Source organism: Macaca fascicularis, chromosome 4 (assembly GCF_037993035.2).
Source record: "Macaca fascicularis isolate 582-1 chromosome 4, T2T-MFA8v1.1".
Classification (NCBI taxonomy): domain Eukaryota; kingdom Metazoa; phylum Chordata; class Mammalia; order Primates; family Cercopithecidae; genus Macaca; species Macaca fascicularis.
The window spans coordinates 127905313-127930069 of record NC_088378.1 but is presented as its reverse complement, the minus strand read 5'-3'; the positions used below and the strand labels follow the sequence as shown (position 1 = coordinate 127930069).

Genomic DNA, 24757 nt, shown 5'->3' with positions numbered 1-24757 from the left:
CTGGCTAATTTTTGTATTTGTATTTTTAGTAGAGACAGGGTTTTACCATGGTGGTCGGACTGGTCTCAAACTCCTGACCTGGTGATCTGCCCGCGTTAGCCTCCCAAAGTGCTGGAATTACAGACGTGAACCACCATGCACGGCCCAAAAGTTAGTTTTTAAAAATAAAGTTCCTTGGCCTGGCACGGTGGCTCACACCTGTAATCCCAGCACTTTGGGAGGCCGAGGAGGGTGGATCACAAGGTCAGGAGACCGAGACCATCCTGGCTAACATGGTGAAACCCTGTCTCTACTAAAAAAAATACAAAAAAAATTAGCTGGGAATGGTGGCGGGCACCTGTAGTCTCAGCTACTTGGGAGGCTGAGGCAGGAGAATGGCGTGGACCCAGGAGGCAAAGCTTGCAGTGAGCCAAGATCACACCACTGCACTCCAGCCTGGGCAACAGAGCGAGACTCTCTCAAAAAATAAAGTTCCTCAGCACAATGGCTTGCGTGTATTTTTCTTTTCTTTTTTTTTTATTATCTATTTTCCTGACACACCAAGGCTTGCACATATTAAGAACAATAAATACTATTAAAACATCCATCATTTAAAATAGTGTATACTAGTATATATTAGTGAGCCAAGATCATGCCACTACACTCCAACCTGGATGACAGAGTGTCACTCTGTCTTAAAAAATATAACAATTATGTCTACTTCCTTTTACAGATAAAAGGTTAAGGATTTTAATGTGGTACTTGGAAGCTAGCTAGAATAGTTGAAGGAGAGGACTTTGTGATAGATAAACTTGCAATAAATCCTAAAATATAGATGTGTTTAAGCAAAGGAAAGAAGAACAGAGTTGAGTAGTAAGAGCTTGCCGGGTACGGTGGCTCAGGCCTGTAATCCTGGCACTTTGGGAGTCCGAGGTGGGCAGATCATGAGGTCAGGAGATTGAGACCATTCTGGCTAACATGGTGAAACCCCATCTCTACTAAAAATACAAAAAAACTAGCTGGGCGTGGTGGTGAGCGCCTGTAGTCCCAGCTACTCGGGAGGCTGAGGCGGGAGAATGGCGTGTACCTGGCAGGCAGAGCTTGCAGTGAGCTAAGATCGTGCCACTGCACTCCAGCCTGGGCAACAGAGCGAGACTTGGTCTCAAAAAAAAAAAAAAAAGAATAAAACCTGAATAAAATAGGGTGGTGGGGTGGGTTGCAATGGATATGTGAAATATTTTAAAGTAGCCTTTGTTGACTAAAATGCCTGCATAATGAAGAATGAAAGAAAGAAAATAAGCCAATATTATTGTGGGTTTTAAGCCCTTAATAGAAATAGGGAGTTGGTTGGGAAAGAACATTTGAGAAGGAAGACAAAGTTTGATTTTAGTTATGTTTAGTTGGAAACTATAATTAAAAATTCATGGGGCCGGGCGCGGTGGCTCAAGCCTGTAATCCCAGCACTTTGGGAGGCCGAGATGGGCGGATCACGAGGTCAGGAGATCGAGACCATCCTGGCTAACACGGTGAAACCCCATCTCTACTAAAAAATACAAAAAACTAGCCGGGTGGGGTGGCGGGCGCCTGTAGTCCCAGCTACTTGGGAGGCTAAGGCAGGAGAATGGTGGGAACCCAGGAGGCGGAGCTTGCAGTGAGCTGAGATCCGGCCATGGCACTCCAGCCTGGGTGACAGAGCGAGACTCCGTCTCAAAAAAACAAAACAAAAAAACAAAACAAAAAAATTCAAGAAAAGTTCTTCTGTAGGCAGTCAGGAAAAGTTCGTCTGTAGGGAGGTAGAGCTGAGGGATTAGAGTGTAAGTTTGGGGATAAAGATTTGTATGTACTCAGCATAAGATATTTTCAAGGTCCTAAGTCCCAAGCAACATCTAACTTAAAACAGCTTGTCAGGGAAATAAATCTAGTACCTCGGAGTGGATTTTAAGTTACTCAGCTGGAATCCACCTCTAAAAACATGTAAATGTTTAAAAGCTTGTATTGAGGCTTGAGTTAATTGTGAATATTTTCTAATTGAAAAAAAAATTTGGAGATGTTCAAGTAGTTAAATATGGTAGGAGAAAGAAAATTCAAGACAACTGGGGAGATAAATGTGTTTTCATTATTTTTATTTATTTATTTATTTGTTTGTTTGTTTGTTTTGAGATGTAGTCTTGCTCTGTCGCCCAGGCTGGAGTGCAGCGGCACAATCTCGGCTCACTGCAACCTCCGCCTCCTGGTTTCAAGCGAATCTCCTGCCTCAGCCTCTTGAGTAGCTGTGATTATAGGCCTGCACCACCACGCCAAGCTAATTTTGTATTTTTAGTAGAGATGGGGTTTTGCCATGTTGGCCAGGCTGGTCTTAAACTCCTGACCTCAGTTGATCCACCCACCTTGGTCTCCCAAAGTGCTGGCAATACAGGCGTGAGCCACCGTGCCTGGCTGAAAATGTGTTTTAAAATCATTGCTCGTGAAAGATGATATTAATACAAAATATTTGTTGTACAAAAAATTCAGCCTATGCTGAAGCTAAGCTGCGGGAATCACTCTGAAGGAGAAATTGATCTCTCTCATAGTCTTCTAAACTGGATGCCATTTTTTTGTGAAAACTTGTATGTCTAAATACCTGTAATCTAAGTATTTCTACATTAGATAGCACAATTAAATCATTTTTTTAAATGTCTAAATGTGACTTCTTAATTCATTTCAGAGGGGATGCGAAAACAAGGCTTATTTCAATGGCTCGATTCTCTTCAGCTTGATAACCTCACCTCTCCAGACCTGCAGCTCACCGTGGGAGCAGTGATTGTGGAGGAGATGAGAGCAGCCATAGAGAGGGAGACTGGTTTTCAGTGTTCAGCTGGAATTTCACACAATAAGGTGAAGGCTAATAGTAGATTTCAAAGAGAAACATTGATATCCTTAGTCAAATACAGCAGGGACAGTGGGACATTTAAATTATTACACATAGGCCAGGTGTAGTTGTGCACGTCTATGTGGGCGGATCGCGTGAGCCCAGGAGTTGAAGAGCAGCCTGGGGAGCATGTTGAAACCCAATCTCTACAAAAAATTAGCCAGGTGTGGTCATGTGCACCTATAGGAGGCTGAGGTGGGAAGATCAGCTGAGTCCAGGAGGTTGAAGCTGCAGTGAGCCGAAATCATACCACTGCACTTCAGCTTGGGCGACAGTGAGACTGTCTCCAAAAAAAAAAGGTTATTACACATATACTTTGAATGGATTTCTGTTTAAAATTCATGTTGAGGCCCAAATCAAAGCATAAATAATTCTTTAACATGGAAATGGACATTAAATATGTACTTTCCTAAGAAGCAAGCTGAAGGCCTGGCGTGGGAGCTCATGCCTGTCGTCCCAGCACTTTGGGAGGCTGAGGCAGGTGGATCACCTGAGGTCAGGAGTTCAAGAGCAGCCTGACCAATATGGTAAAGCACCATCTCTACTAAAAATAAAAAAATAATTAATTAACCAGACGTGGTGGCGTGCACCTGTAGTCCCAGCTACTCGGGAGGCTGAGGCAGGAGAATTGCTTGAACCTGGGAGGCGGAGGTTCCAGTGAGCCAAGATTGTGCCACTGCACTCCAGCCTGGGCGACAAAGCAAAGACTCCATCTCAAAAAAAGAAAAAAGAAAAATTACAGCTAATGCTTATTTATGCAGTGACATCTAAATGACAGTTGGCCCTCTGTATGTGCAAGTTTCATATCTGGGGATTCAACCACCCATGGATCAAAAATATATATATTTTTTAAATTAAAAGGCCCAATACAACAATTCAAAATTATACAAATGAAAAAACAAGTCCAGGCACAATGGCTCACACCTGTAATCCCAGCACTTCGGGAGGCCAAGGCAGGCAGATCACCTGAACCGAGGAGTTTGAGACCAGCCTGGGCAGCATGGCAAAACCCATCTCTCCCAAAAATACAAAAAAATTAGCTGGATGTGGTGGCACACACCTGTAGTCTCAGATGCTTTGGGGACTGAGGCACGATAATTGGTTGAACCTGGGAGGTGGAGGTTGCCGTGAGCTGAGATTGCACCATTGCACTCCAGCCTGGGCAACAGAGTGAGACTCTGTCTTAAAAAAAAAGAAAAAAAGAAAAAAAAGAAAAGCCCAGTGCGGTGGCTTTTGCCTTTAATCCCAGCACTTTGGGATGCCGAGGCAGGTGGATCACGGGGTCAGGAGTTCGAGACCAGCCTGGCCAACATGGTGAAACCCTGTCTCTACTAAAAATACAAAAATTAGCTGGGTGTGGTAGTGGTCACCTGTAAAAAATCCCAGCTACTCGGGAGGCTGAGGCAGAAGAATTGTTTGAACCCGGGAGGCATGGGTTGTAGTAAACCGTGATCATGCCATTGCACTCCAGCCATTGCACTCTTGGGTAACAAGAGCAAGACTCCATCTCAAAAAAAAAGAAAAGAAAAACCAATACACTATAAGAGCAGTTTATATAGCATTTACATTGTACGTTATAGGTGTTATAAGTAATTGGAGATGATTTAAAGTATGCAGAAGGACATACAAAGGTTATATGCAAATACTACACCATTTTATATTATGGGAGTTGTGCATTTTATATACGGGACTTGGGATTTTGGCATTCACTGGGGGTCTTAGGACCAATCTCCTGCAGATATTGAGAGATGACAGTATTTCCTTAATGACTGAACTGTCTGTAGAAAAAAGGAAGCTAGTCTTTGAACTTATATACGTTAATCTATTTCTTTTATTTTCACTTGCTGAATTTTTATTATTTTTATTTTATTTATTTATTTTTTTGAGATGGAGTCTCGCCCTGTTGCCCAGGCTGGAGTACAGTGGCCTGATCTCAGCTCACTGCAGCCTCTGCCTCCCGGGTTCAGGTGGTTCTCCTGCCTCAGCCTCCCGAGTAGCTGGGATTACAGGTGCACACCACCATGACCGGCTAATTTTTCTATTTTTACTGGAGACAGAGTTTCACCATATTGGCCAGGCTGGTCTGGAACTCCTGACCTCAAGTGATCCACCCACCTCGGCCTCCCAAAGTGCTGGGATTACAGGCATGAGCCACCGTGCCCAGCCACTTGCTGAATTTTTTTGTATTATCTTGTTATGTGGAGTTGCCTAGGTATTTTTATGCTTTTGCCTATTCCCTGTTTTCTTATGAGAGCAATAAAAGGAATAATAAAATTTTATTAATTTAGACCACTATTTTAATTTAGGGTACACAGACAGTTCCCAAAAATTCAGGAGCAGAATAACTGGTTTTCTGATTAATTATGAATAAAGTGTAGCAAGAGCCCAGGACTTCCATCCCTTTCTGACCAAAGCTCAGTAATTGGGCAGTGGCTGATTATCCCTGGTTGATACCTTCTCCTTCTCCAAGGAAAGTTGCCAAACTACCCATCTGCATTTTTTTTTTTTTTTCCTGGTTGGATGAAGGGAAAGGAAACAATAGCTTTGGTGTAATTTAAACCAGACTAAATGTTGCCTGGTAGAAGTTCTTAACCAATCTCTCTAGTGAATTTAATGATTTTATATTTTATTTTATTTTATTTTATTTTATTTTATTTTATTTTATTATTATTATTATTTTTTTTGAGACAGAGTCTCCCTCTGCCGCCCAGGCTGGAGTGCAGTGGCCGGATCTCAGCTCACTGCAAGCTCCGCCTCCCGGGTTCACGCCATTCTCCTGCCTCAGCCTCCCGAGTAGCTGGGACTACAGGCGCCCGCCACCTTGCCCGGCTAGTTTTTTGTATTTTTTAGTAGAGATGGGGTTTCACCGGGTTAGCCAGGATGGTCTCGATCTCCTGACCTTGTGATCCGCCCGTCTCGGCCTCCCAAAGTGCTGGGATTACAGGCTTGAGCCACCGCGCCCGGCCTGATTTTATATTTTAAAACATAATTATAAAAATATAATTTTTAAATTATATAAAAAATATTTTAAAAATTATATTTTTATAATTTGCAAAATACCATTGAAGTGCTTTACTCTTAGAAAAGATTTATCTTGGCCGAGCACAGTGGCTCACGCCTGTAATCCCAGAACTTTGAGAGCCTGAGGCTGGTGGATCACCTGAGGTTGGGAGTTCGAGACCAGCCTGACCAACATGGAAAAACTCCATCTCTACTAAAAATACAAAATTAGCTGGGCATGGTGGCTCATGCCTGTAATCCCAGCTACTCAGGATTCTGAGGCAGGAGAATCGCTTGAACCCGGGAGGTGGAGGTTGCAGTGAGCTGAGATCGTGCCATTGCACTCCAGCCTGGGCAACAAGAGTGAAACTCTGTCTTAAAAAAAAAAAAAGTTCTCTTTGGAGACTGAGGTGGGCCAATCACGAGTTCAAGAGATCTTGAGGCCATCCTGGCCAACATGGTGAAACCCCGTCTCTACCAAAAATACAAAAATTAGCTGAGCATGGTGGCATACACCTGTAGTTCCAGCTCGGGAGGCTGAGGCAGGAGAATCGCGTGAACCCAGTGAGGGGGAGATTGCAGTGAGCTGAGATCGTGCCACTACCTTCCAGCCTGGTGACAGGGCAAGACTCTGTCTCAAAGAAAAAAAAAGAATTCTCAAGGATTTAAGCTTTTTCATTTTTAAGTGTTATTTATAAGAAGGTGTTTGTTATTGGAGAATGGTTTTGAGCCCAATCTCTATAACAGATACTAAATTATGATAATTTGTGTTAAATTGGGGACTCAAAATGGACCAACTATTAAGAAATGTAAATGGGATAGGGTAAAGCAAGTATGTTTCAGCATTTTTATATAGACACACTGAGAAATGCATCTTGCTTGAATTTCTCCTGTAGTCTCTCTACTTTTCAAACCTCTTGAAGTAGGAATAGATGGGAAGGAAAAAATGACTAGAGGAAAACTGAGAATGGGAGAGATGTGGGAAGAAGAGTGAGGATAAGGATGTTGTGGGATATCAAGTTTTAGAGATGTCTTGAGTTTCTGGTTTTATTTTTGTTTTTAATGTAGAAACCATTGGTTACAGCCATTAAGCTCTGTGTGTGTGTGTGTGTGTATGTTATGTGTATGTTTATATTCACCAACTTTGGTGGGTTGACAGTAACGAAGTTTTTACACTTTGCATGCTTCCAGGTCCTGGCAAAACTAGCCTGTGGACTAAACAAGCCCAACCGCCAAACCCTGGTTTCACATGGGTCAGTCCCACAGCTCTTCAGCCAAATGCCCATTCGCAAAATGTAAGTATTCAGGCAGCACGTTAAATTTCATTTATATCCATGTGTAGAACCTCTCTGGTTGTAGTTTCTTGTGTTAGTAATTAAGGACTGGAGCCAGGAGAAATAGGTACCAGGCAGTTAGAAGGAAGACAGCACAAAACATTTTGAAACACACGCTGAGACTTTTATTTTTATTTATTTATTTATTTATTTTTTAAGAGAGAGTTTCACTCTTGTTGCCTACACTAGAGTGCAATGGCACAGTGTCGGCTCCCGCAACCTCCACCTCCCAGGTTCAAGCAATTCTCCTGTCTTGGGCTCCTGAGTAGCTGGAATTATAGGTGCTGACCACTACGCCTGGCTAATTTTTGTAATTTTGGTAGAGACAGGGTTTCACCATGTTGGCCAGGCTGCTTTCAAACTCTTGACCTCAGGTGATTCGCCCTCCTCAGCCTCCCAAAGTGCTGGGATTACAGGTGTGAGCCACTGCGCCCAGCCATGCTGAGACTTACTGAATCTTCAGTTCTGGGTTATCTGTGGCAGATACTTAATCCTGAATTTTAAAAAAAATGAGCCAGGTGTGGTGGCTCACACCTGTAGTCCCAGCACTTTGGTAGGCCAGGGCAGGTGGATCACTTGAGCCCAGGAGGTCAAAACCAGCCTAAGCAACATAGTGAGACCCCATCTCTACAAAAAATAAATAAATAGGCCAGGTGCGATGGCTTACGCCTGTAATCCCAGCACTTTGGGAGGCCAAGGCTGGTGGATCACTTGAAGTCAGGAGTTCGAGACCAGCCTGGCCAACATGGTGAAACCCTATCTCTACTAAAAATACAAAAATTAGCTGAGTGTGGTGGTGGTGCCTGTAATCCTAGCTACTCGGGAGACTGAGGCAGGAGACTCACTTGAACCCAGGAGGCGGAGGTTGCAGTGAGCCGAAATGGCACCATTGCACTCCAGCCTGGGTGACAAGAGCAAGACTCCGTCTTAAAAAATAATAATAATAAAAAATCAAGTTTTAGCTGTATGTTTAACTTCCCTCTAGACTTTTTATTCAAGTCTGTTATTAAGTGACAAACAGGAATTTTACTTCTTTTCTTTCCCCTAATAGCAAATCAAGGTGTTCAGGGCTGCTGAATTTCAGCTCCCAAAGTAGGCATTAGAGAAGAAGCCAAGTCAAATGAACAGGTTGTGCCTACCAGTTGTGTGGCTTTGACAAGGACTTATAATATTGTAGAAAGGATAAGGTAAAAAGCAATAGTAAAAGTGCTGTCATAAGACTGCATAATTGATAAATGAATTGTACAGGTAGAACAAACTTCACAAAAGAAGGGAGTATTTGGAGAAGGATTTATAAAAAGGCATGGGATTTTGTTTTGCGATTTGGCACAATTTGGAGAGTCAGACTAAAACAGCAAAGCATTACTGATTTGGAGAACTTTTTAGCACAAAGAGGGGAAAGTATGAGATATTTTCAGTGAACTGGGACCTAAAGTAGTTCAGCTGCACCATATTGAGGAAGATAATGGAAATAGACTGAAAAGATGATTTAAAGACAGATTATAGGGAGCCTCAAAGGCTAGGCTAAAGAATTTTGACTTTTTTTTTTTTTTTTTTTGAGACGGAGTCTCACTCTGTTGCCCAGGCTGGAGTGCAGTGGTATGATTTCGGCTCACTGTAGCCTCCACCTCCTGGGTTCAAACGATTCTCCTGCTTCAGCCACCTGAGTAGCTGGGACCACAGCTGTATGCCACCACGCCCGACTAATTTTTGTATTTTTAGTAGAGACGAGGTTTCACTATTTTGGCCAGGCTAGTCTCAAACTCCTGGCTTCCAATGATCTGCCTGCCTTGGCCTCCCAAAGTACTGGGATTACAGGCATGAGCCACTGTGCCCAGCTGACTGTGTTTATATTTAGAGCTCACTGCAGCCTTAACCCCTGGGTTCCAGCAATCCTTCTGCCTCAGCCTCCCAAGTAGCTGGGACCACAGGCACATGCCACCATCCCCAGTTAATTTGCTGGAGTACAGTGGCACAATCTCGACTCACTGTAACCTCTGCCTCCTGGGCTCAAGTGATCCTCCCACTTCAGCCTCCCAAGTAGCTGGGACTACAGCTGCACACCACCACACCCAACTAATTTTTTTGTATTTTTTTGTAGAGACAGGGTTTCGCCATGTTGTTCAGACTGTTCTCAAACTCCTGGGCTCAAGTGATCCACTCGCTTCGGCCTCCCAAAGTGCTGGGACTACAGGCGTGAGCCACCACACCTGGCCTTAATTTTTTTTGTAGAGTTGGGGTCTTACTTTGTTGCCCAGGCTGGTCTCAAACGCCTGGACTCAAGCAGTCTTCCCGCCTTGGCCTCCCAAAGTGCTAGGATTATAGGCATGAGCCACTGTGCCCGGTCAGATTATATATTCTTAAGTAAAGTTTTAGCCATGGAAGGGATTTATTTTGTGTTTGGGATTTTAATCCCCAAACAGGACAGCAGGTGTTGTACAATTGAAAGTTTTATATACAGTTTACTTGATAGTTAATCAAGGACTTTAGCCTTTTGGTTATGTTATTGTTAATCTTCTCCTCAAATTTTAACTCCCAGAGTAACTGAATTCCCAGAATATATGCTCTCATTTGTCCTGAACCTTTTGGAGAGCTACTTACAAAGTAGAATGTCTTATGTTTGCTGCTAATTAGATATTTATGATGTGACCTATCAACTCTTTGTCTCCTTTGTTATCAGCCGTAATCTTGGAGGAAAGCTAGGGGCCTCTGTCATTGAGATCCTAGGGGTAGAATACATGGGTGAACTGACACAGTTCACTGAATCCCAGCTCCAGAGTCATTTTGGGGAGAAGAATGGGTAAGTGATTCATTTTTTTTTTTATCATAAACTTTATGGAGATGCAACATTCAAATATAGACAAAAGCATCTAGTAAAATCTAGACCTATCTTTAGGTTAACATTTGTTTCTTGAGATAATTTCACTGGTCCTTCTTGCTTTAAAATCTTGCGTCACTATGGCCTATCAGTCTAGACTAGTTTTTTCCATGTACCTGGGTGGTTGATAGATAGGATTTGTTACTTTGATGCCTGAGTATATACTAATTACATCATTCATGCATGCTGAGATGTTATGTTCTCTTAAAATGCTTGTGTTTAATGCCCTAGCAAGCACACACACATTTGGGGATATGAATCAGTGGCTTGCTTGGCATTTTTCCAAAAATACAAATGATGACTTGGCTTTAGAAAGTAGAACCAGTGTTCTCATTTTCCATATATTGCACTGGAATTCACTGAGAAGGGCAGGATTTTGTCAGAGGTCCAGTACACTAAATTTTGGACAAGGTTTTAGTTATTTGGTTTTGTTTTAACAAGAATAATCATTTAATTTCACCTTAACGTTTTTTGCTGGTCTTATTAGGTCTTGGCTGTATGCCATGTGCCGAGGGATTGAACATGATCCAGTGAAACCCAGGCAACTACCCAAAACCATTGGCTGTAGTAAGAACTTCCCAGGAAAAACAGCTCTTGCTACTCGGGAGCAGGTAAGCAGGCATTCTTGACAGAACACTACCTCTTTTAAAGGGGTCAGCAAGTAGGTTTTGGTAGCTGTGGAAGGTTTAATAGGTTAGAGGAGACCTTTATAAAGTATGAAGAAAATAGATGTTCTTTCCTTGGGTTGAAAATTGACTAGTTTATGATGATTACTTTTTTCTCTTTCTTCCATCGAAATAAAATGGAATTTCTCATTTGTTTAGTAGATGGAGACTTGGAAAGCCTAGGATATTATGCTTCAAGTTTGGGTCTTGTCTTTTTCTCAGAGCTAGAACATGCTTGAAAGTCACCTGATGGCAAACCAGCAGGAAAAGAAAATGAAAGGCTTGAGCTAGGGCAGGACAGAAGGACTGGGAACATTTCTATGATCTGGTGATCCTTTGATTATGGGGAGTCTTTTGTGCACAGTTCTGTTTGGGAGAAAAGAACAAATACACCATCTAGTTCTTAATAGACTTCGAGTGTTTAAATGAAATATTAAAGTCTCAATACTTTTTTAGGTACAATGGTGGCTGTTGCAGTTAGCCCAGGAACTAGAGGAGAGACTGACTAAAGACCGAAATGATGTAAGATTTTCTTTCTTTATTCTTGGGGTGGGCTTTGCGATTTACATATCAGCTGCTCTTTACCTTATGGAGCAGGAACAAAGACAGAAAAAAGTATTAGCATAGGAAATATCTGTTTTCTTTGTTTTTCTTTTTCCTTTTTTTTTTTTTTTTAAGACATGGTCTCACTATCTCCCACACTGAGTATACTGGCACAATCATGGCTCACTGCAACCTCGACCTCCCAGGCTCAAGCTCTCCTCCCAACTCAGCCTCCTGAGTAGCTGAGACTACAGGTGCATGCCACTACAACTGGCTAAATTTTTTTATTTTTTGTAGAGACAGGGTCTTGCTAGGTTGCTCAGGCTGGTCTTGAACTCCAGCCGAGGAAATTTTAAGAAATCTTTTTTTTTTTTTTTTTGAGACATAGAGTTTTCCCTCTTGTTGCCTAGGCTGGAGTGCAGTGGCATGATCTTGGCTCACTGCAACCTCCGCCTCCTGGTTCAAGTGATTCTCCTGCCTCACCCTTCCAAGTAGTTAGGATTACAGGCACACACCACCATACCCGGCCAGTTTTTTTGGTATTTTCAGTAGAAACGGGGTTCTACCATATTGGCCAGGCTGGTCTTGAATGCCTCATCTCAGGTGATCTGCCCACCTCAGCCTCCCAAAGTGTTGGGATTACAGACATAAGCCACTGCGCCCAGCCAGTAGTGGCAGTTTTAAGCACATTTTATTGTGTATATATGATGTTTACAACATGATGCTATGGGATACATATAGTAAAATGGTTACTATAGTGTAGCAAATTAACATATCTTATCATTTCACATACTTTTTTGAAAAAAAAAAGTAGTTAAAATCTGCTTAAAATCCCTAATAGAATTTTATTAACTATAGTCCTCACTTGTACATTAGCTCAATAGACTTGTTCACCCTACGTGTCTGCTACTTTATGTCCTTTTATTTATATCTCCCCATTTCTTCCTCCCCTCCCCCATCCCAGGTAACCACTGTTTTATTCTCTCTGTATATTTGACTTTAAAAAAAAAATTCTGAACATTTACATTTTTCTTTCTAATGTTAAAGACATCTGATGATTAGTTTCTCTCCTTTTTTTTTGAGACTGAGTTTTGCTCTATCGCCCAGGCTAGAGTGCAGTGGAGCAATCTTGGCTCACTGCAACCTCCGCCTCCCAAGTTCAAGTGATTCTCCTGTCTCAGCCTCCCGAGTAGCTGGGATTACAGGTGCCTGCCACCACGCCCGGCTAATTTTTTTATTTTTAGTAGAGATGGGGTTTCACCATGTTGGCTGCGCTGATCTTGAACTCCTGACCTCATGCAATCTGCCCATCTTGGCCTCCCAAAGTGTTGGGATTACAGGCATAAGTCACCACACCCGGCAGTTTCTCTCCTTTTAAAATAGCTTTATTGGCATATACTTTACATACCATAAAATTCAACCATTTAAAATAGTTCAGTGGTTTTAGTATATTGCAGAGTTCTACAACTATTCTACAATCAACTTTAGAGCTTTTTTTTTTTTTTTTTTTTTTTTTTTTGAGACGGAGTCTCGCTCTGTCACCCAGGCTGGAGTGCAGTGGCCGGATCTCAGCTCACTGCAAGCTCCGCCTCCCGGGTTTACGCCATTTTCCTGCCTCAGCCTCCCGAGTAGCTGGGACTACAGGCGCCTGCCACCTCGCCCGGCTAAGTTTTTGTATTTTTAGTAGAGACGGGGTTTCACTGTGTTAGCCAGGATGGTCTCGATCTCCTGACCTCGTGATCCACCCGTCTTGGCCTCCCAAAGTGCTGGGATTACAGGCTTGAGCCACCGCGCCCGGCAACTTTAGAGCATTTTTATCACCCCCAAAAGAAATTCTGTACCCATTACCGGTCACTCCCCATTTCTCTCCCAGCTACCCCCCAGCCCTAGGCAACCACTACATTGCTTACTGTTCTGGACATTTCATATAAATGTGGTCTTTTGTGACTGGCTTGAAGTCTTTCACTTAACATGTTTTCAAGGTTGAGCCGTATTGTAGTGTGTATCAGTACTTACTCTTTTTTTTTTTTTTTTTTGAGACAGAGTCTTGCTCTGTCACCGGGCAGGAGTGCAGTGGTGCAGTCTTGGCTCACTGTAACCTCCGCCTCTCAAGTTCAAGTGACTCTGCTGCCTTAGCCTCCCGAGTAGCTGGGACTATTGGCACACGCCACCACGCCCAGCTAATTTTTGTGTTTTTAGTAGAGACAGGGTTTCACCATGTTGGCCAGGGTGGTCTTGATCTCTTGACCTTGTGATCCTCCTGCCTCGGCATCCCAAAGTGCTGGGATTACAGGCGTGAGCCACCACGCCTGGCCAGGACTGACACCTTTTTATGGCTGAATAATATTCTATTGTATTAATATGTACCATATTTTGCTTATCTGCTTATTAGTGAATGGACATTTGAGTTATTTCCACTTTTGGCTATTATGAATAATGTTAATATGAATATTCATCTACAAGTTTTTGTGTAGACATCTGTTTTCTTCTCAGCATATACCTTGGAGTATAATTTCTGGGTCATATGGTAACTCTATGTTTAGCATTTTAAGGAATCGCCAGACTGTTTTCCACAGTGGCTACACCATTTCACATCTCTACCATCAATGTAAGAGGGTTCCAATTTTTCCACATCCTTGTTACTGACTTTAAATTTTAGCCATTCTAGTGGGTGTGAAATGGTATCTCATTATGGTTTGACTTATATTCTCTGATAATCTTTTCATGTGCTTGTTGGACATTTGTATATCTTTGGGAAATGTTTGTTGAAATCCTCTTCCTGGGCTGGGAGTGGTGGCTCAAACTTTCGGAGGCTGACGCAAGTCACCTGAGGTCAGGAGTTCAAGGCTAACATGGCCAACATGGTGAAACCCTGTCTCTACTAAAAATACAAAAATTAGCTGGGCGTGGTGGTGGGCATCTGTATTCCCAGCTATGCAGGAGGCTGAGGCAGGAGAATCGCTTGAACCAGGTGGAGGCTGCAGTGAGCCGAGATGGCGCCATTGCACTACAGCCTGGGCGACAAGAGCAAAGCTCTGTCTCAAAAAAAAGAAAAGAAAAGGAAAAAAGAAAAATCCTCTTCCCTCTTTTAAATTGAGTTGTCTCTTTATTATTGAGTTTTAACATGTCCCTTGTCAGATATGTGATTTGCAAATATTTTCTCCCATTCTATGGGTTTTCTTCTCACTTTCCTAATGGTATTGTTTGATGCACACTCTTCTTTTGAAATGTCTTGGAGTTCTACAAGTCAACTGTACATGTCAAGAATAGTCCAAAACTGCTTGTTTGCTTTTTAGCTGGAATTGGTGGTAAATGTTTGTTCCTTTGGTAGGCATCATAAAGAGGGATTTGATCTAGTTGCATTATCGCCCTGTTCAGCTTTTGCCCACTAGGTGGCACTTGTTTCTCATCTCTCTATAAGCCCCTGGGGCCTTTCTTTCCACTTTTTTTTCCTAAGAGACAGGGTCTTGGCTGTCATCCATGCTGGGGCACAGTAACACAACCTTAGCTCACTGCAGCCTTGTAGCCTCAACCTCCTGGGCTCAAGAAATCCTCCTTCCTTAGCCTCCCACAGTGCTGAGAGTACAGGCATGAGCCACTGTGCCTAGCCTTTTCTTCCCACTTTGTATCCAGAGGGGATCCCTGAAAATCTGTCTTTAAGCTTCAAAGGACTTTATGCCAAAAATAATTCAGGACATAGCACATCCTATCACTTCACTGTTTAAAACATTCCAGTGGTTTCCCTTCACACTTAAGGCATATTAAGGAATTTTTAAAAGTAATTCTATAAAGCCAAATATAATCTTATTTCTTGCTACTTCTCTGATCCCATCTTTTATCTTCCCCTCACTTAATTCTAGTCTCCACTTCATTGGCCTCCTTCCCTTTATCTAACACACTAAGCTCTTACTTCAGCACTTCCCGTTTCTTTGCCCTGGAGACTGTTCATATATTCTTAATATTTGCTTCCTTGCTTTATTCAAATCTCTGCTCATGTTTTACCTTCTCCAGGAGGTCCTCCCTAGTTACCTTGTCACAGCAGCAGCCTCCATCACTCTCTGCTTTATTCTGTTTTTCTTCATAGCACTCATCTCTGTGGTCATTTGTTACATGTCCATTTTTTATTATCTATAGTTCCTACTACAACATAGGATCCATGAGGACCTGGACTTTATTTTGTTCTCTCCTGCATCTCTAGGCACTGTCGAGGCATGCAGTTATAGTTGAATAATTTTAGTCAACAAGGACTCCTTTGTAATTGCCAATTTGTATTCCCTCAAGATATATAAATCTGTACAGATGTATTTTTTATCCAAAAAGTAGTTCCTGCTCTTAGCTTGTTTTCCTTAGGAGTACTTCTTCTCACTAGCATCTTTTGATAGGGGTCCCTTATGTAGAATTTTCACCTTGTATTTCTGCCTCTTGACCATTATGTCTCAGTTTGCTGAGATTACAGTATTCAGATGCTTCAGACTTCATTGAAAAGTGAGTCATGATCTTGTTCTCTCAAGGCAGGCTCACTACCTGGTATCTTCTCAGATAAGCTGTAAAAAGGTATTGGTAGAAACTTCTGGAATTAGTGGTGAATGTTTGTTTACCATAAGAGCCCCAGGGCAGGAAAAAAGATAGGACTTGAAGGCTAGTTCCACTTTGCTTTCAATTACTTACCTGAAACCTTCCTTCAGTCACAAAATAGTATCTAGTATTGTAGATATTTGTTATAATTGTTCTGCTTAGACACCATGTAAAACATTCAGGTGAGTCCCATTTTCATTCGTTCTGTCCTGTTCCCATCATCTGTCAAAATATCCCAGATACTCCGATGTTCCATAATCCAAATTATGTCTTCTTCAGTTACTTTTTACACCCAGAAATAGCATAAACATTTTTTTGTGGAACCATATAATCAGATTTCTATTCAGAAAATGCATTCTGTTACATATAGATTCTTTTTTTTTTTTTTTTTTTTTTTTTTTTTTTGAGACAGAGTCTTGCTCTGTCGTCCAGGCTGGAGTGCAATGGCGCCATCTTGGCTCACTGCAACCTCGGCCTCCCAGGTTCAAGCAATTCTCCTGTCTCAGCCTCCCAAGTAGCTGGGATTATAGGCGCCTGCCACCACGACTGGCTAGTTTTTTGTATTTTTCAGTAGAGATGGAGTTTCGCCATGTTGGCCAGGCTAGACTCGAACTCCTGACTTCAGGTGATCCACCCGCCTCAGCCTCCCTAGGTGCTGGGATTACAGGCGGGAGCCACCATGCCTGGCCTCTTTCTCTTTTTTATATTTTATCTTTACTCTTTGCAGAACTCAGTTTACCTTTATTCTTGACTTTGAAACTACTGTTTCCAAACCATTGTCACCTGGTTCTTTTAATTTCCTCTCCTGCAGTTCAGTACCTAGAATTCAGATACTCTTCATAACTTTATTTCTGGTCTCCATCCCTTCCCACCCACAGAATGACAGGGTAGCCACCCAGCTGGCTGTGAGCATTCGTGTACAAGGAGACAAACGCCTCAGCAGCCTGCGCCGCTGCTGTGCCCTTACCCGCTATGATGCTCACAAGATGAGCCATGATGCATTTACTGTCATCAAGAACTGTAATACTTCTGGAATCCAGACAGAATGGTGAGTTCTTTTCTAGCTCATCTTCTCCAAAGAGACTTATGCCCTGTCTTTGCTCTAAAAGTAGTAGGCATCTGAGCTCTTCCATCTGGGATAGACTCTGACTCAGACTACCAGTACCTGTTACTCTGGGAGAAAATACAGTACCAACCTCAGAAACAAGATAGCTCAGCACAGATCCTTTGCCTACAGCTGATACATTCCAGTTCCCAGGAGAAGGTTAGACCCTTACCCTGTATTGGCTTGGTCAGGGAAATGATCAGTTGCACTTGGAGAACAGGGCTCAAATTTCACGGATACATTTGGGAACTTCAAACTACTTGATTGTTCTATCTTAAAAGCATCTTTCTTGATTATAAAGGTGACCTGTGTTCACTGATAATCTCTATCTGACATCCCAACTCAGTTAGAAGCTCCACTGCTATTATACCGAATGTCATATTCATTAGTAAACTTCCCTTCTGTTGGTCATGAAATATAAGCCTCTTTTTGGAGCATCTTCATTTTCTGTCCAGATATTAATGATTTTCAGGATTGGAATCCTTTAATTACATATTTAATAAAGCCCTTACTTTTTTTAAAGTATTCCAAATTCACAATAGAAATATAATTATGAGAGAAAGATAAGTCGGTTGCTCACAGATGTATATTGGAGATTATACAAAATAAAATCAAAGTTTAATCACTTAAGTTATTACTTATCTAAATATATTGGCAGTACAATTATATGTACAGACCTATAATATGGTGGAGTCTCTTAGTCTTTGTTCATAGGGCCAGGCACGGTGGCTCACGCCTGTAATCCCAGCACTTTCAGAGGCCGAGGCAGGCAGATCACCTGAGGTCAGGAGTTCAGGACCAGCCCGGCCAACATGGTGAAACCCTGTCTCTACTAAAAATACAAAAATTAGCCAGGCATGGTGGTGGGTGCCTGTAATCCCAGCTACTTGGGAGGCTGAGGCAGAAGAATTGCTTGAACCCGGGAGGTGGAGGTTGCAGTGAGCCCAGATCGCGCCATTGCACTCCAGCCTGGGCAACAAGAGCGAAACTCCGTCTCCAACAACAACAACAAAAATAAATACATACATAAAGTCTTTGTTCTTAGAATAATTTACTTAATACTTCCTGATATATTTATTTTCAAATACTGAAGTTTTATAATACCAAATAACAACCATGGTACTAATGTACACATGAAACCTTATCTGAAAAGTTATAAATTGACAAACTACAACGAATACTACTCACTAACCGTGTGAAACTCCGTGATGCACAGGGAAGCATAAAAATTATCTGATTATAAGACTGTCCCAAAGCATGACACCTGAGGATAGTGGGATACTTTTTTTTTTTTTTTTTTGAGACAGACTCTCGCTCTTGTTGCCCAGGCTGGAGTGCAGTGGTGCGATCTCGGCTCACTGCAATCTCTGCCTCCTGGGTTCAAACAATTATCCTGCCTCAGTCTTCTGAGTAGCTGGGATTACAGATGCCCGCCACCACACCTAGCTAAGTTTTGTACTTTTAGTAGAGACAGGGTTTCTCCATGTTGGCCAGGCTGGTCTCAAACTCCTGACCTCAGGTGATCCACCCACCTCGGACTCCCAAAGTGCTGGGATTACAGGCGTAAGCCACTGCGCCCAGCCGATACTTTAGTAACTTTAAAATGACATTTACCTTTTACCTCATTGAAGGACTAATCTGTACATAAAAGCATGTTTCATCTTCTGAAATTCAGCTCATGTGAAAATTTGAGTGATTAGACACAATAAGGAACTTTATGACAAAAATTTGTTTTTTTTTTTTTTTGAGACAGTCTGGCTCTGTCGCCTAGGCTGGAGTGCAGTGGCGTGATCTTCGCTCACTGCAACCTCCGCCTCCTAGGTTCAAGCAATTCTTCTGCCTCAGCCTCCCAAGTAGCTGGGATTACAGGCGCGTGCCACCACACCCAGCTAATTTTTGTATTTTAGTAGAGATGGAGTTTCACCATGTTGGCCAGGCTGGTCTCGTACTCCTGACCTCATGACCTACCCACCTTGGCCTCCCAAAGTGCTGGAATTACAGGCGTGAGCCACCACGCCCAGCTATGACAAGAATTTCTTAAAATGTTTCTGAAATTGGGACTAGTAACGAAAAGCAGTTGTGGAATTTCATTCTCTAGAAATTCCAGAGTGGTAAGTCAGTCAGGGTTAGGTAGTGCCCTGTTTAAAAACGGGATAATGGCTAAGAGGATTTTTTCAAGTCTTTCTAGTCTAAATATTCTAAAGCTTTTTGTTGTCCTGAATAAAATTTCTTGCCCCAATCCTGAATTACAGCAGCTTTCCAGCGGTACCTTATAAAAAACAATAATTTCTGGCTGTCGGGAGGTGAGTGGTTACTAAATTAGTGGTTCTTGAGACATAACATCAGCATCACCTAGGAAATTCAATTCTCTGTCATCCCAGGTCTGTTAATCTCTGATACACATTAACGTTTGAGAACCACTGCAGTAAAGAACAATTTCTGTGGCAGAACCAGAATCCTAGTCATCTATGGATTAAATCTGTTCTATGGTGAAGTAAAAGATACAATTCATGGACTTAGCAATAGGTCACTATTTTAATATTCTAAATTGCTAATCATCTTATTTCTTTACTTTCTGTATAGGTCTCCTCCTCTCACAATGCTTTTCCTCTGTGCTACAAAATTTTCTGCCTCTGCCCCTTCATCTTGCACAGACATCACCAGCTTCTTGAGCAGTGACCCAAGTTCTCTGCTAAAGGTGCCAGTTACCAGCTTAGAAGCTAAGACCGAGGGAAGTGGCCCAGTGGCGACAGCCACTAAGAAAGCAACCACGTCTCTGGAATCATTCTTCCAAAAAGCTGCAGAAAGGCAGAAAGTTAAAGAAGCTTCACTTTCATCTCTTACTGCTCCCACTCAGGCTCCCACTATCAATTCGCCGTCCAAGCCCTCATTACCTTTTCAAACCAGTCAAACTACAGGAACTGAGCCCTTCTTTAAGCAGAAAAGTTTGCTTCTAAAGCAGAAACAGCTTAGTAATTCTTCAGTTTCTTTCCCCCCACAAAATCCATGGTCCAACTGTATGGCATTACCAAACTCTTTACCAACAGAGTATCCAGGCTGTGTCCCTGTTTGTGAAGGGGTATTGAAGCTAGAATCCTCTAAAGCAACTCCTGCAGAGATGGATTTGGCACACAACAGCCAAAGCATGCATGCTTCTTCAGCTTCCAAATCTGCGCTGGAGGTGACTCAGAAAGCAACCCCAACTCCAAGTATTCTAGCTGCTGAGGACCAAGTGCCCTGTGAGAAGTGTGGCTCCCTGGTACCAGTATGGGATATGCCTGAACACATGGACTATCATTTTGCATTGGAGTTGCAGAAATCCTTCTTGCAGCCCCACTCTTCAAACCCTCAGGTTGTTTCTACCGTATCTCATCAAGGCAAAAGAAATCCCAAGAGCCCTTTGGCCTGCACTAATAAACGCCCCAGGCCTGAGGGCATGCAAACATTGGAATCATTTTTTAAGCCATTAACACATTAGTGCTGCCCTCAGGCTTGCTTTTACGATTTAATATTTTTTATCTCTACAGATCTTTAATATTTTATCTTTACAGATTTCCCTGAGAAGAAGAATTATGAAATTTTTAATACAAAAAATAATCCATTTAGGTGCCGAGTTAACAGTCCCATCTCTTCACAGGTGTGGATTCTAATCCCACTGCTGATAGAGATGTAAAAATTCATCCTACCATTGAGTTTTTAATCTTTAGCATTTAGGGAGGCAGTGTCATATAGTAAAGTGTGGGCCTTGGAGTCTAAGAGACCTGGTTGCAAACTTAGCTCTGCTTATTACAATGAGGGCCTTGAACAGGTCATTTTCTTCACTTTCTCATCTGTAAAATGGAGATAATACCTTACAGATTATTGCAGATTAATAACAATGTATTCAAATTATATAACTTGGCTGGGTACAATGGCTCACGCCTGTAATCCCAACACTCTGTGAGGCCAAGGCAGATGGATCACCTGAGGTCAGGAGTTCAAGACCAGCCTGGCCAACATGGCAAAACCCTGTCTCTACTAAAAATAGAAAAATTAGCCAGGCATGTTCTGGGCACCTGTAATTCCAGCTACTCAGAGGCTGAGGCAGGAGAATTGCTTTAACCCTGGAGGCAGAGGTTGCAGCGAGCTGAGATCATGCTACTGTGTTCTAACCTGGGCAACAGCGCAAGACTTCATCTCAAAAAATAAAAAATACAGGCTCATGCCTGTAATGCCAGCACTTTGGGAGCCTGAGGCAGGGAGATCACAAGATCAGGAGTTTGAGACCAGCCTGACCAACATGGTAAAACCCCATCTCTACTAAAATTACAAAAAAATTAGCCGGGCATGGTGGCGCACACCTGTAATCCCAGCTACTCAGGAGGCTGAAGCAGGAGAATCGCTTGAACCTGGGAGGCGGAGGTTGGAGTGAACTGAGATTGCGCCACCGACCACACTCCAGCCTGGGCAACAGAGCGAGACTCCGCCTCAAACAAAAACAAGAACAAACATAAAGTTGCCACAGAAAAGGGACCAAGTTTAAAAAAGGGTTATAAATGTAATGAGACTTGCATAGTTAAAAATAAAAAGGGATTTTTTTTTTTTTTTTTGAGACGGAGTCTCCCTCTGTCGTCAGGCTGGAATGCAGTGGTGCGATCTCAGCTCACCGCAACCTCCGCCTCCTGGGTTCAAGCAATTTTCCTGCCTCACCCTCCCAAGTAGCTGGGACTATAGGTGCATGCTACCATGCTCAGCTAATTTTTGTATTTTTAATAGAGATGAGGTTTCACCATGTTAGCCAGGATGGTCTTGATTGCTTGACCTCATGATCTGCCTGCCTTGGCCTCCCAAAGTTGCTGGGATTACAAATGTTAGCCACCGATCCGGGCCCCCGAAAAAAAAGGGATTTTAAGAAAAGCTCTCTAGGCTGGGTGTGGTTCCTCATGCCTATAATCCCAGCATTTAGGGAGGCTGAGGCGGGTGGATTGCAAGAGCTCAGGAGTTCGAGACCAGCCTAGGCAAGGTGGCGAAACCCCGTCTCTACTAAAAAAAATTAGCTGGTCATGGCAGGCGCCTGTAATCCCAGCTATTCGGGAGACTGAGGCAGGAGAATCGTTTGAACCTGGAAGGTGGAGGTTGCAGTGAGTTGAGATCACGCCACTGCACTCCAGCCAGGGTGACAGAGTGAACGACTGTCTCAAAAAAAAAAGAAAAACTTTGTAGCTCTGTGATGGGCAGTTCAGATAGTACATTGACCAGATTTACATGTTTTCAGCTGGAGAATGTGAGGTGAAGCCTTGAAACCCTAAAAGTGATACGGTAACTAGGGCAGGTCTCTCTCTACACAAAAGCGACTTAGTAAACAGTGAATTTCATACAGGTAAACCCTATTATACCCTCAGTTCTAACCATTGGCCTATCTCTTGCATTTTGTTCTAATGTAGAATTAGATTGCTACTTGACCATTTCAGGAACTCTGTTTAGATAAGTCATAATCAAATCTTGCTGGGCACGGTGGTTTATGCCTGTTATCCCAGCACTTTGGGAGACCAAGGCAGGTGGACCACGTGAAGTCAGGAGTTCAAGACCAGCCTGGCCAACATGGCGAGACCCATATCTACTAAAAATACAAAAATTAGCCAGGCGTGGTGGCAGGTGCCTGTAATCCCAGCTACTCGGGAAGCTGAGGCAGGAGAATCACTTGAACCTGGGAGGCAGAGGTTGCAGTGAGCCAAGATTGCCACTGCATTCCAGCCTGGGTGACAGAGTAACTGTCTCAAAACAAAAAAACAAACAAAAAAAAAACTCTAGATCATCTCTAGAACATTGCTACTCCCAAGTATGATTTGAGGAACAGCAGCCTCAGTATCACCAGGGAACTTGCTAGAAACAGTCTCAGCCTCACCACTACTCCCACTTAATCTATTAACAAGATTTCCCAGAGTGAGGCAGGCTCGGTGGCTCATTCCTATAATCCCAGCACTTTGGGAGGCTCAAGCGGGCAGATCACGAGGTCAAGAGATTAAGACCATCCTGGCCAACATGGTGAAACCCCGTCTCTACTAAAAATATAACTGGGCGTGCTGGTGTGCACCTGTAATCCCAGCTACTCTGGAGGCTGAGGCAGGAGAATTGCTTGAACCTGGGAGGTGGAGCTTGCAGTGAACCGAGATTGTGCCGCTGCACTCCAGCCTGGCAACAGAGCAAGACTCTGTCTCAAAAAAAACAAAAAAATTTCCCAATGTGTATCTTAAAGTTTGAGAAATGCTGATCAAAAAGATACTAATGACCAGGTGTGTAGAGGACATTTTCTTAAGCCCTTAAGTACAAATTTAAGAGTTAAGTGCTTCAGCCATTAAGGTTACTGGCTTGTTCATCTTTCCCACTGGAGTATAAATATTTAGTTTAGGGTTTAAAATTAGTTATGTAGCTTTTTGTGCTTGCCCATGTTTATACTACTATTTTTTTTTTGAGATGGAGTCTTGCTCTGTCACCAGGCTGGAGTGCAGTAGTGCAATCTCGGCTCACTGCAACCTCCGCCTCCCAGGTTCAAGAGATTCTCCTGTCTCAGCTTCCTGAATAGCTGGGACTCCAGGCAAGCACCATCAAAGCCCAGTTAATTTTTGTATTTTTAGTAGAGACAGGGTTTCACCATGTTGGTCAGGCTAGTTTCGATCTCAACCTCATGATCCACCCACCTCTGCCTCCCAAAGTGCTGGGATTACAGGCATGAGCCACCATGACCGGCCTATAGTACTGTCTTCTTATTCTCCTTTCTTGTGTGTGAAAAGTCAGCTCTTTTGGCTTTTCCATTATGATAGGGGAAACTTGAATTACACAGGGAACTCAACTGAAGAAGAACTGAAGTAGGTGGTGCTGGGTGAAGTGGGCCCAGAGAATGGTGTACACATCCCTCCCATACATATACCCAAACTTTTTTTTTTTTTTTTGAGACGGAGTCTTGCTCTGTCGCCCAGGCTGGAGTGCAGTGGCCGGATCTCAGCTCACTGCAAGCTCCGCCTCCCGGGTTTACACCATTCTCCTGCCTCAGCCTCCCTAGTAGCTGGGACTACAGGCGCCCGCCACCTCGCCCAGCTAGTTTTTTGTATTTTTTAGTAGAGACGGGGTTTCACCGGGTTAGCCAGGATGGTCTCGATCTCCTGACCTCATGATCCGCCCGCCTCAGCCTCCCAAAGTGCTGGGATTACAGGCTTGAGCCACCGCGCCCGGCCACTTCTACTTTTTTTATGTGATGGAGTTTCCCTCGTCGCCCAGGCTGGAATGCAATGGCATAATCTCAGCTCACTGCAACCTCCGCCTCCCAGGTTCAAGCGATTCTCCTGCATCAGCCTCCTGAGTAGCTGGGATTACAGGCATGCATCATTACGCCTGGCTAATTTTTGTATTTTTAGTAGAGATGGGTTTTCGCCATGTTGGCCAGGCTGGTTTTGAACTCTTGATCTTAAGTGATCCACCTGCCTTGGCCTCCCAAAGTGCTGGGATTATAGGTGTGAGCTACTGGGCCGGCCTCAACTTCTTTTTATCTTATTTATCAATTGGGGGGGGGGGTTCTATATTTAGTTTGAAGAGATGAGGAAGATTTGAAAACCACTGGATCTACCAGGAATTTTTTTCTTCAAAAATATTTTCTGCTTTTATGATACCTGAATATCTAATAAAAGACAGTATTTAGCCAGTCACGGCAGCTCACGCCTGTAATCCTAACACTTTGGGAGGCTGAGGTGGGTGGACTACTGGAACCCTGGAGTTCAAGACTGGCCGAAGCAACAT

At 43.0% G+C, this 24757-nt stretch overlaps 1 protein-coding gene across 7 annotated transcripts in view; it reads left to right on the top strand.

Annotated features, from left to right (window-relative positions):
• Window positions 1–21555, top strand: part of POLH (DNA polymerase eta) — a 38714-nt gene extending 17159 nt beyond the window's left edge. For 4 of the 7 annotated variants that reach the window (XM_065543983.2, XM_074037910.1, XM_005552901.5 and 1 more), the window contains 7 exons: window positions 2684–2853; window positions 7079–7182; window positions 9902–10021; window positions 10587–10710; window positions 11221–11286; window positions 16761–16930; window positions 19571–21555. In XM_065543983.2, coding sequence (XP_065400055.1) covers window positions 2684–2853; window positions 7079–7182; window positions 9902–10021; window positions 10587–10710; window positions 11221–11286; window positions 16761–16930; window positions 19571–20465 — 1649 coding nt within the window. In that variant the 3' untranslated portion in view covers window positions 20466–21555. The remainder of the gene's footprint in view (window positions 1–2683; window positions 2854–7078; window positions 7183–9901; window positions 10022–10586; window positions 10711–11220; window positions 11287–16760; window positions 16931–19570) is intronic. The other 3 variants (XM_074037912.1, XM_074037911.1, XM_015449379.4) reach the window with 2 other exon arrangements.
• The last annotated feature ends 3202 nt before the right edge of the window (window positions 21556–24757 follow it).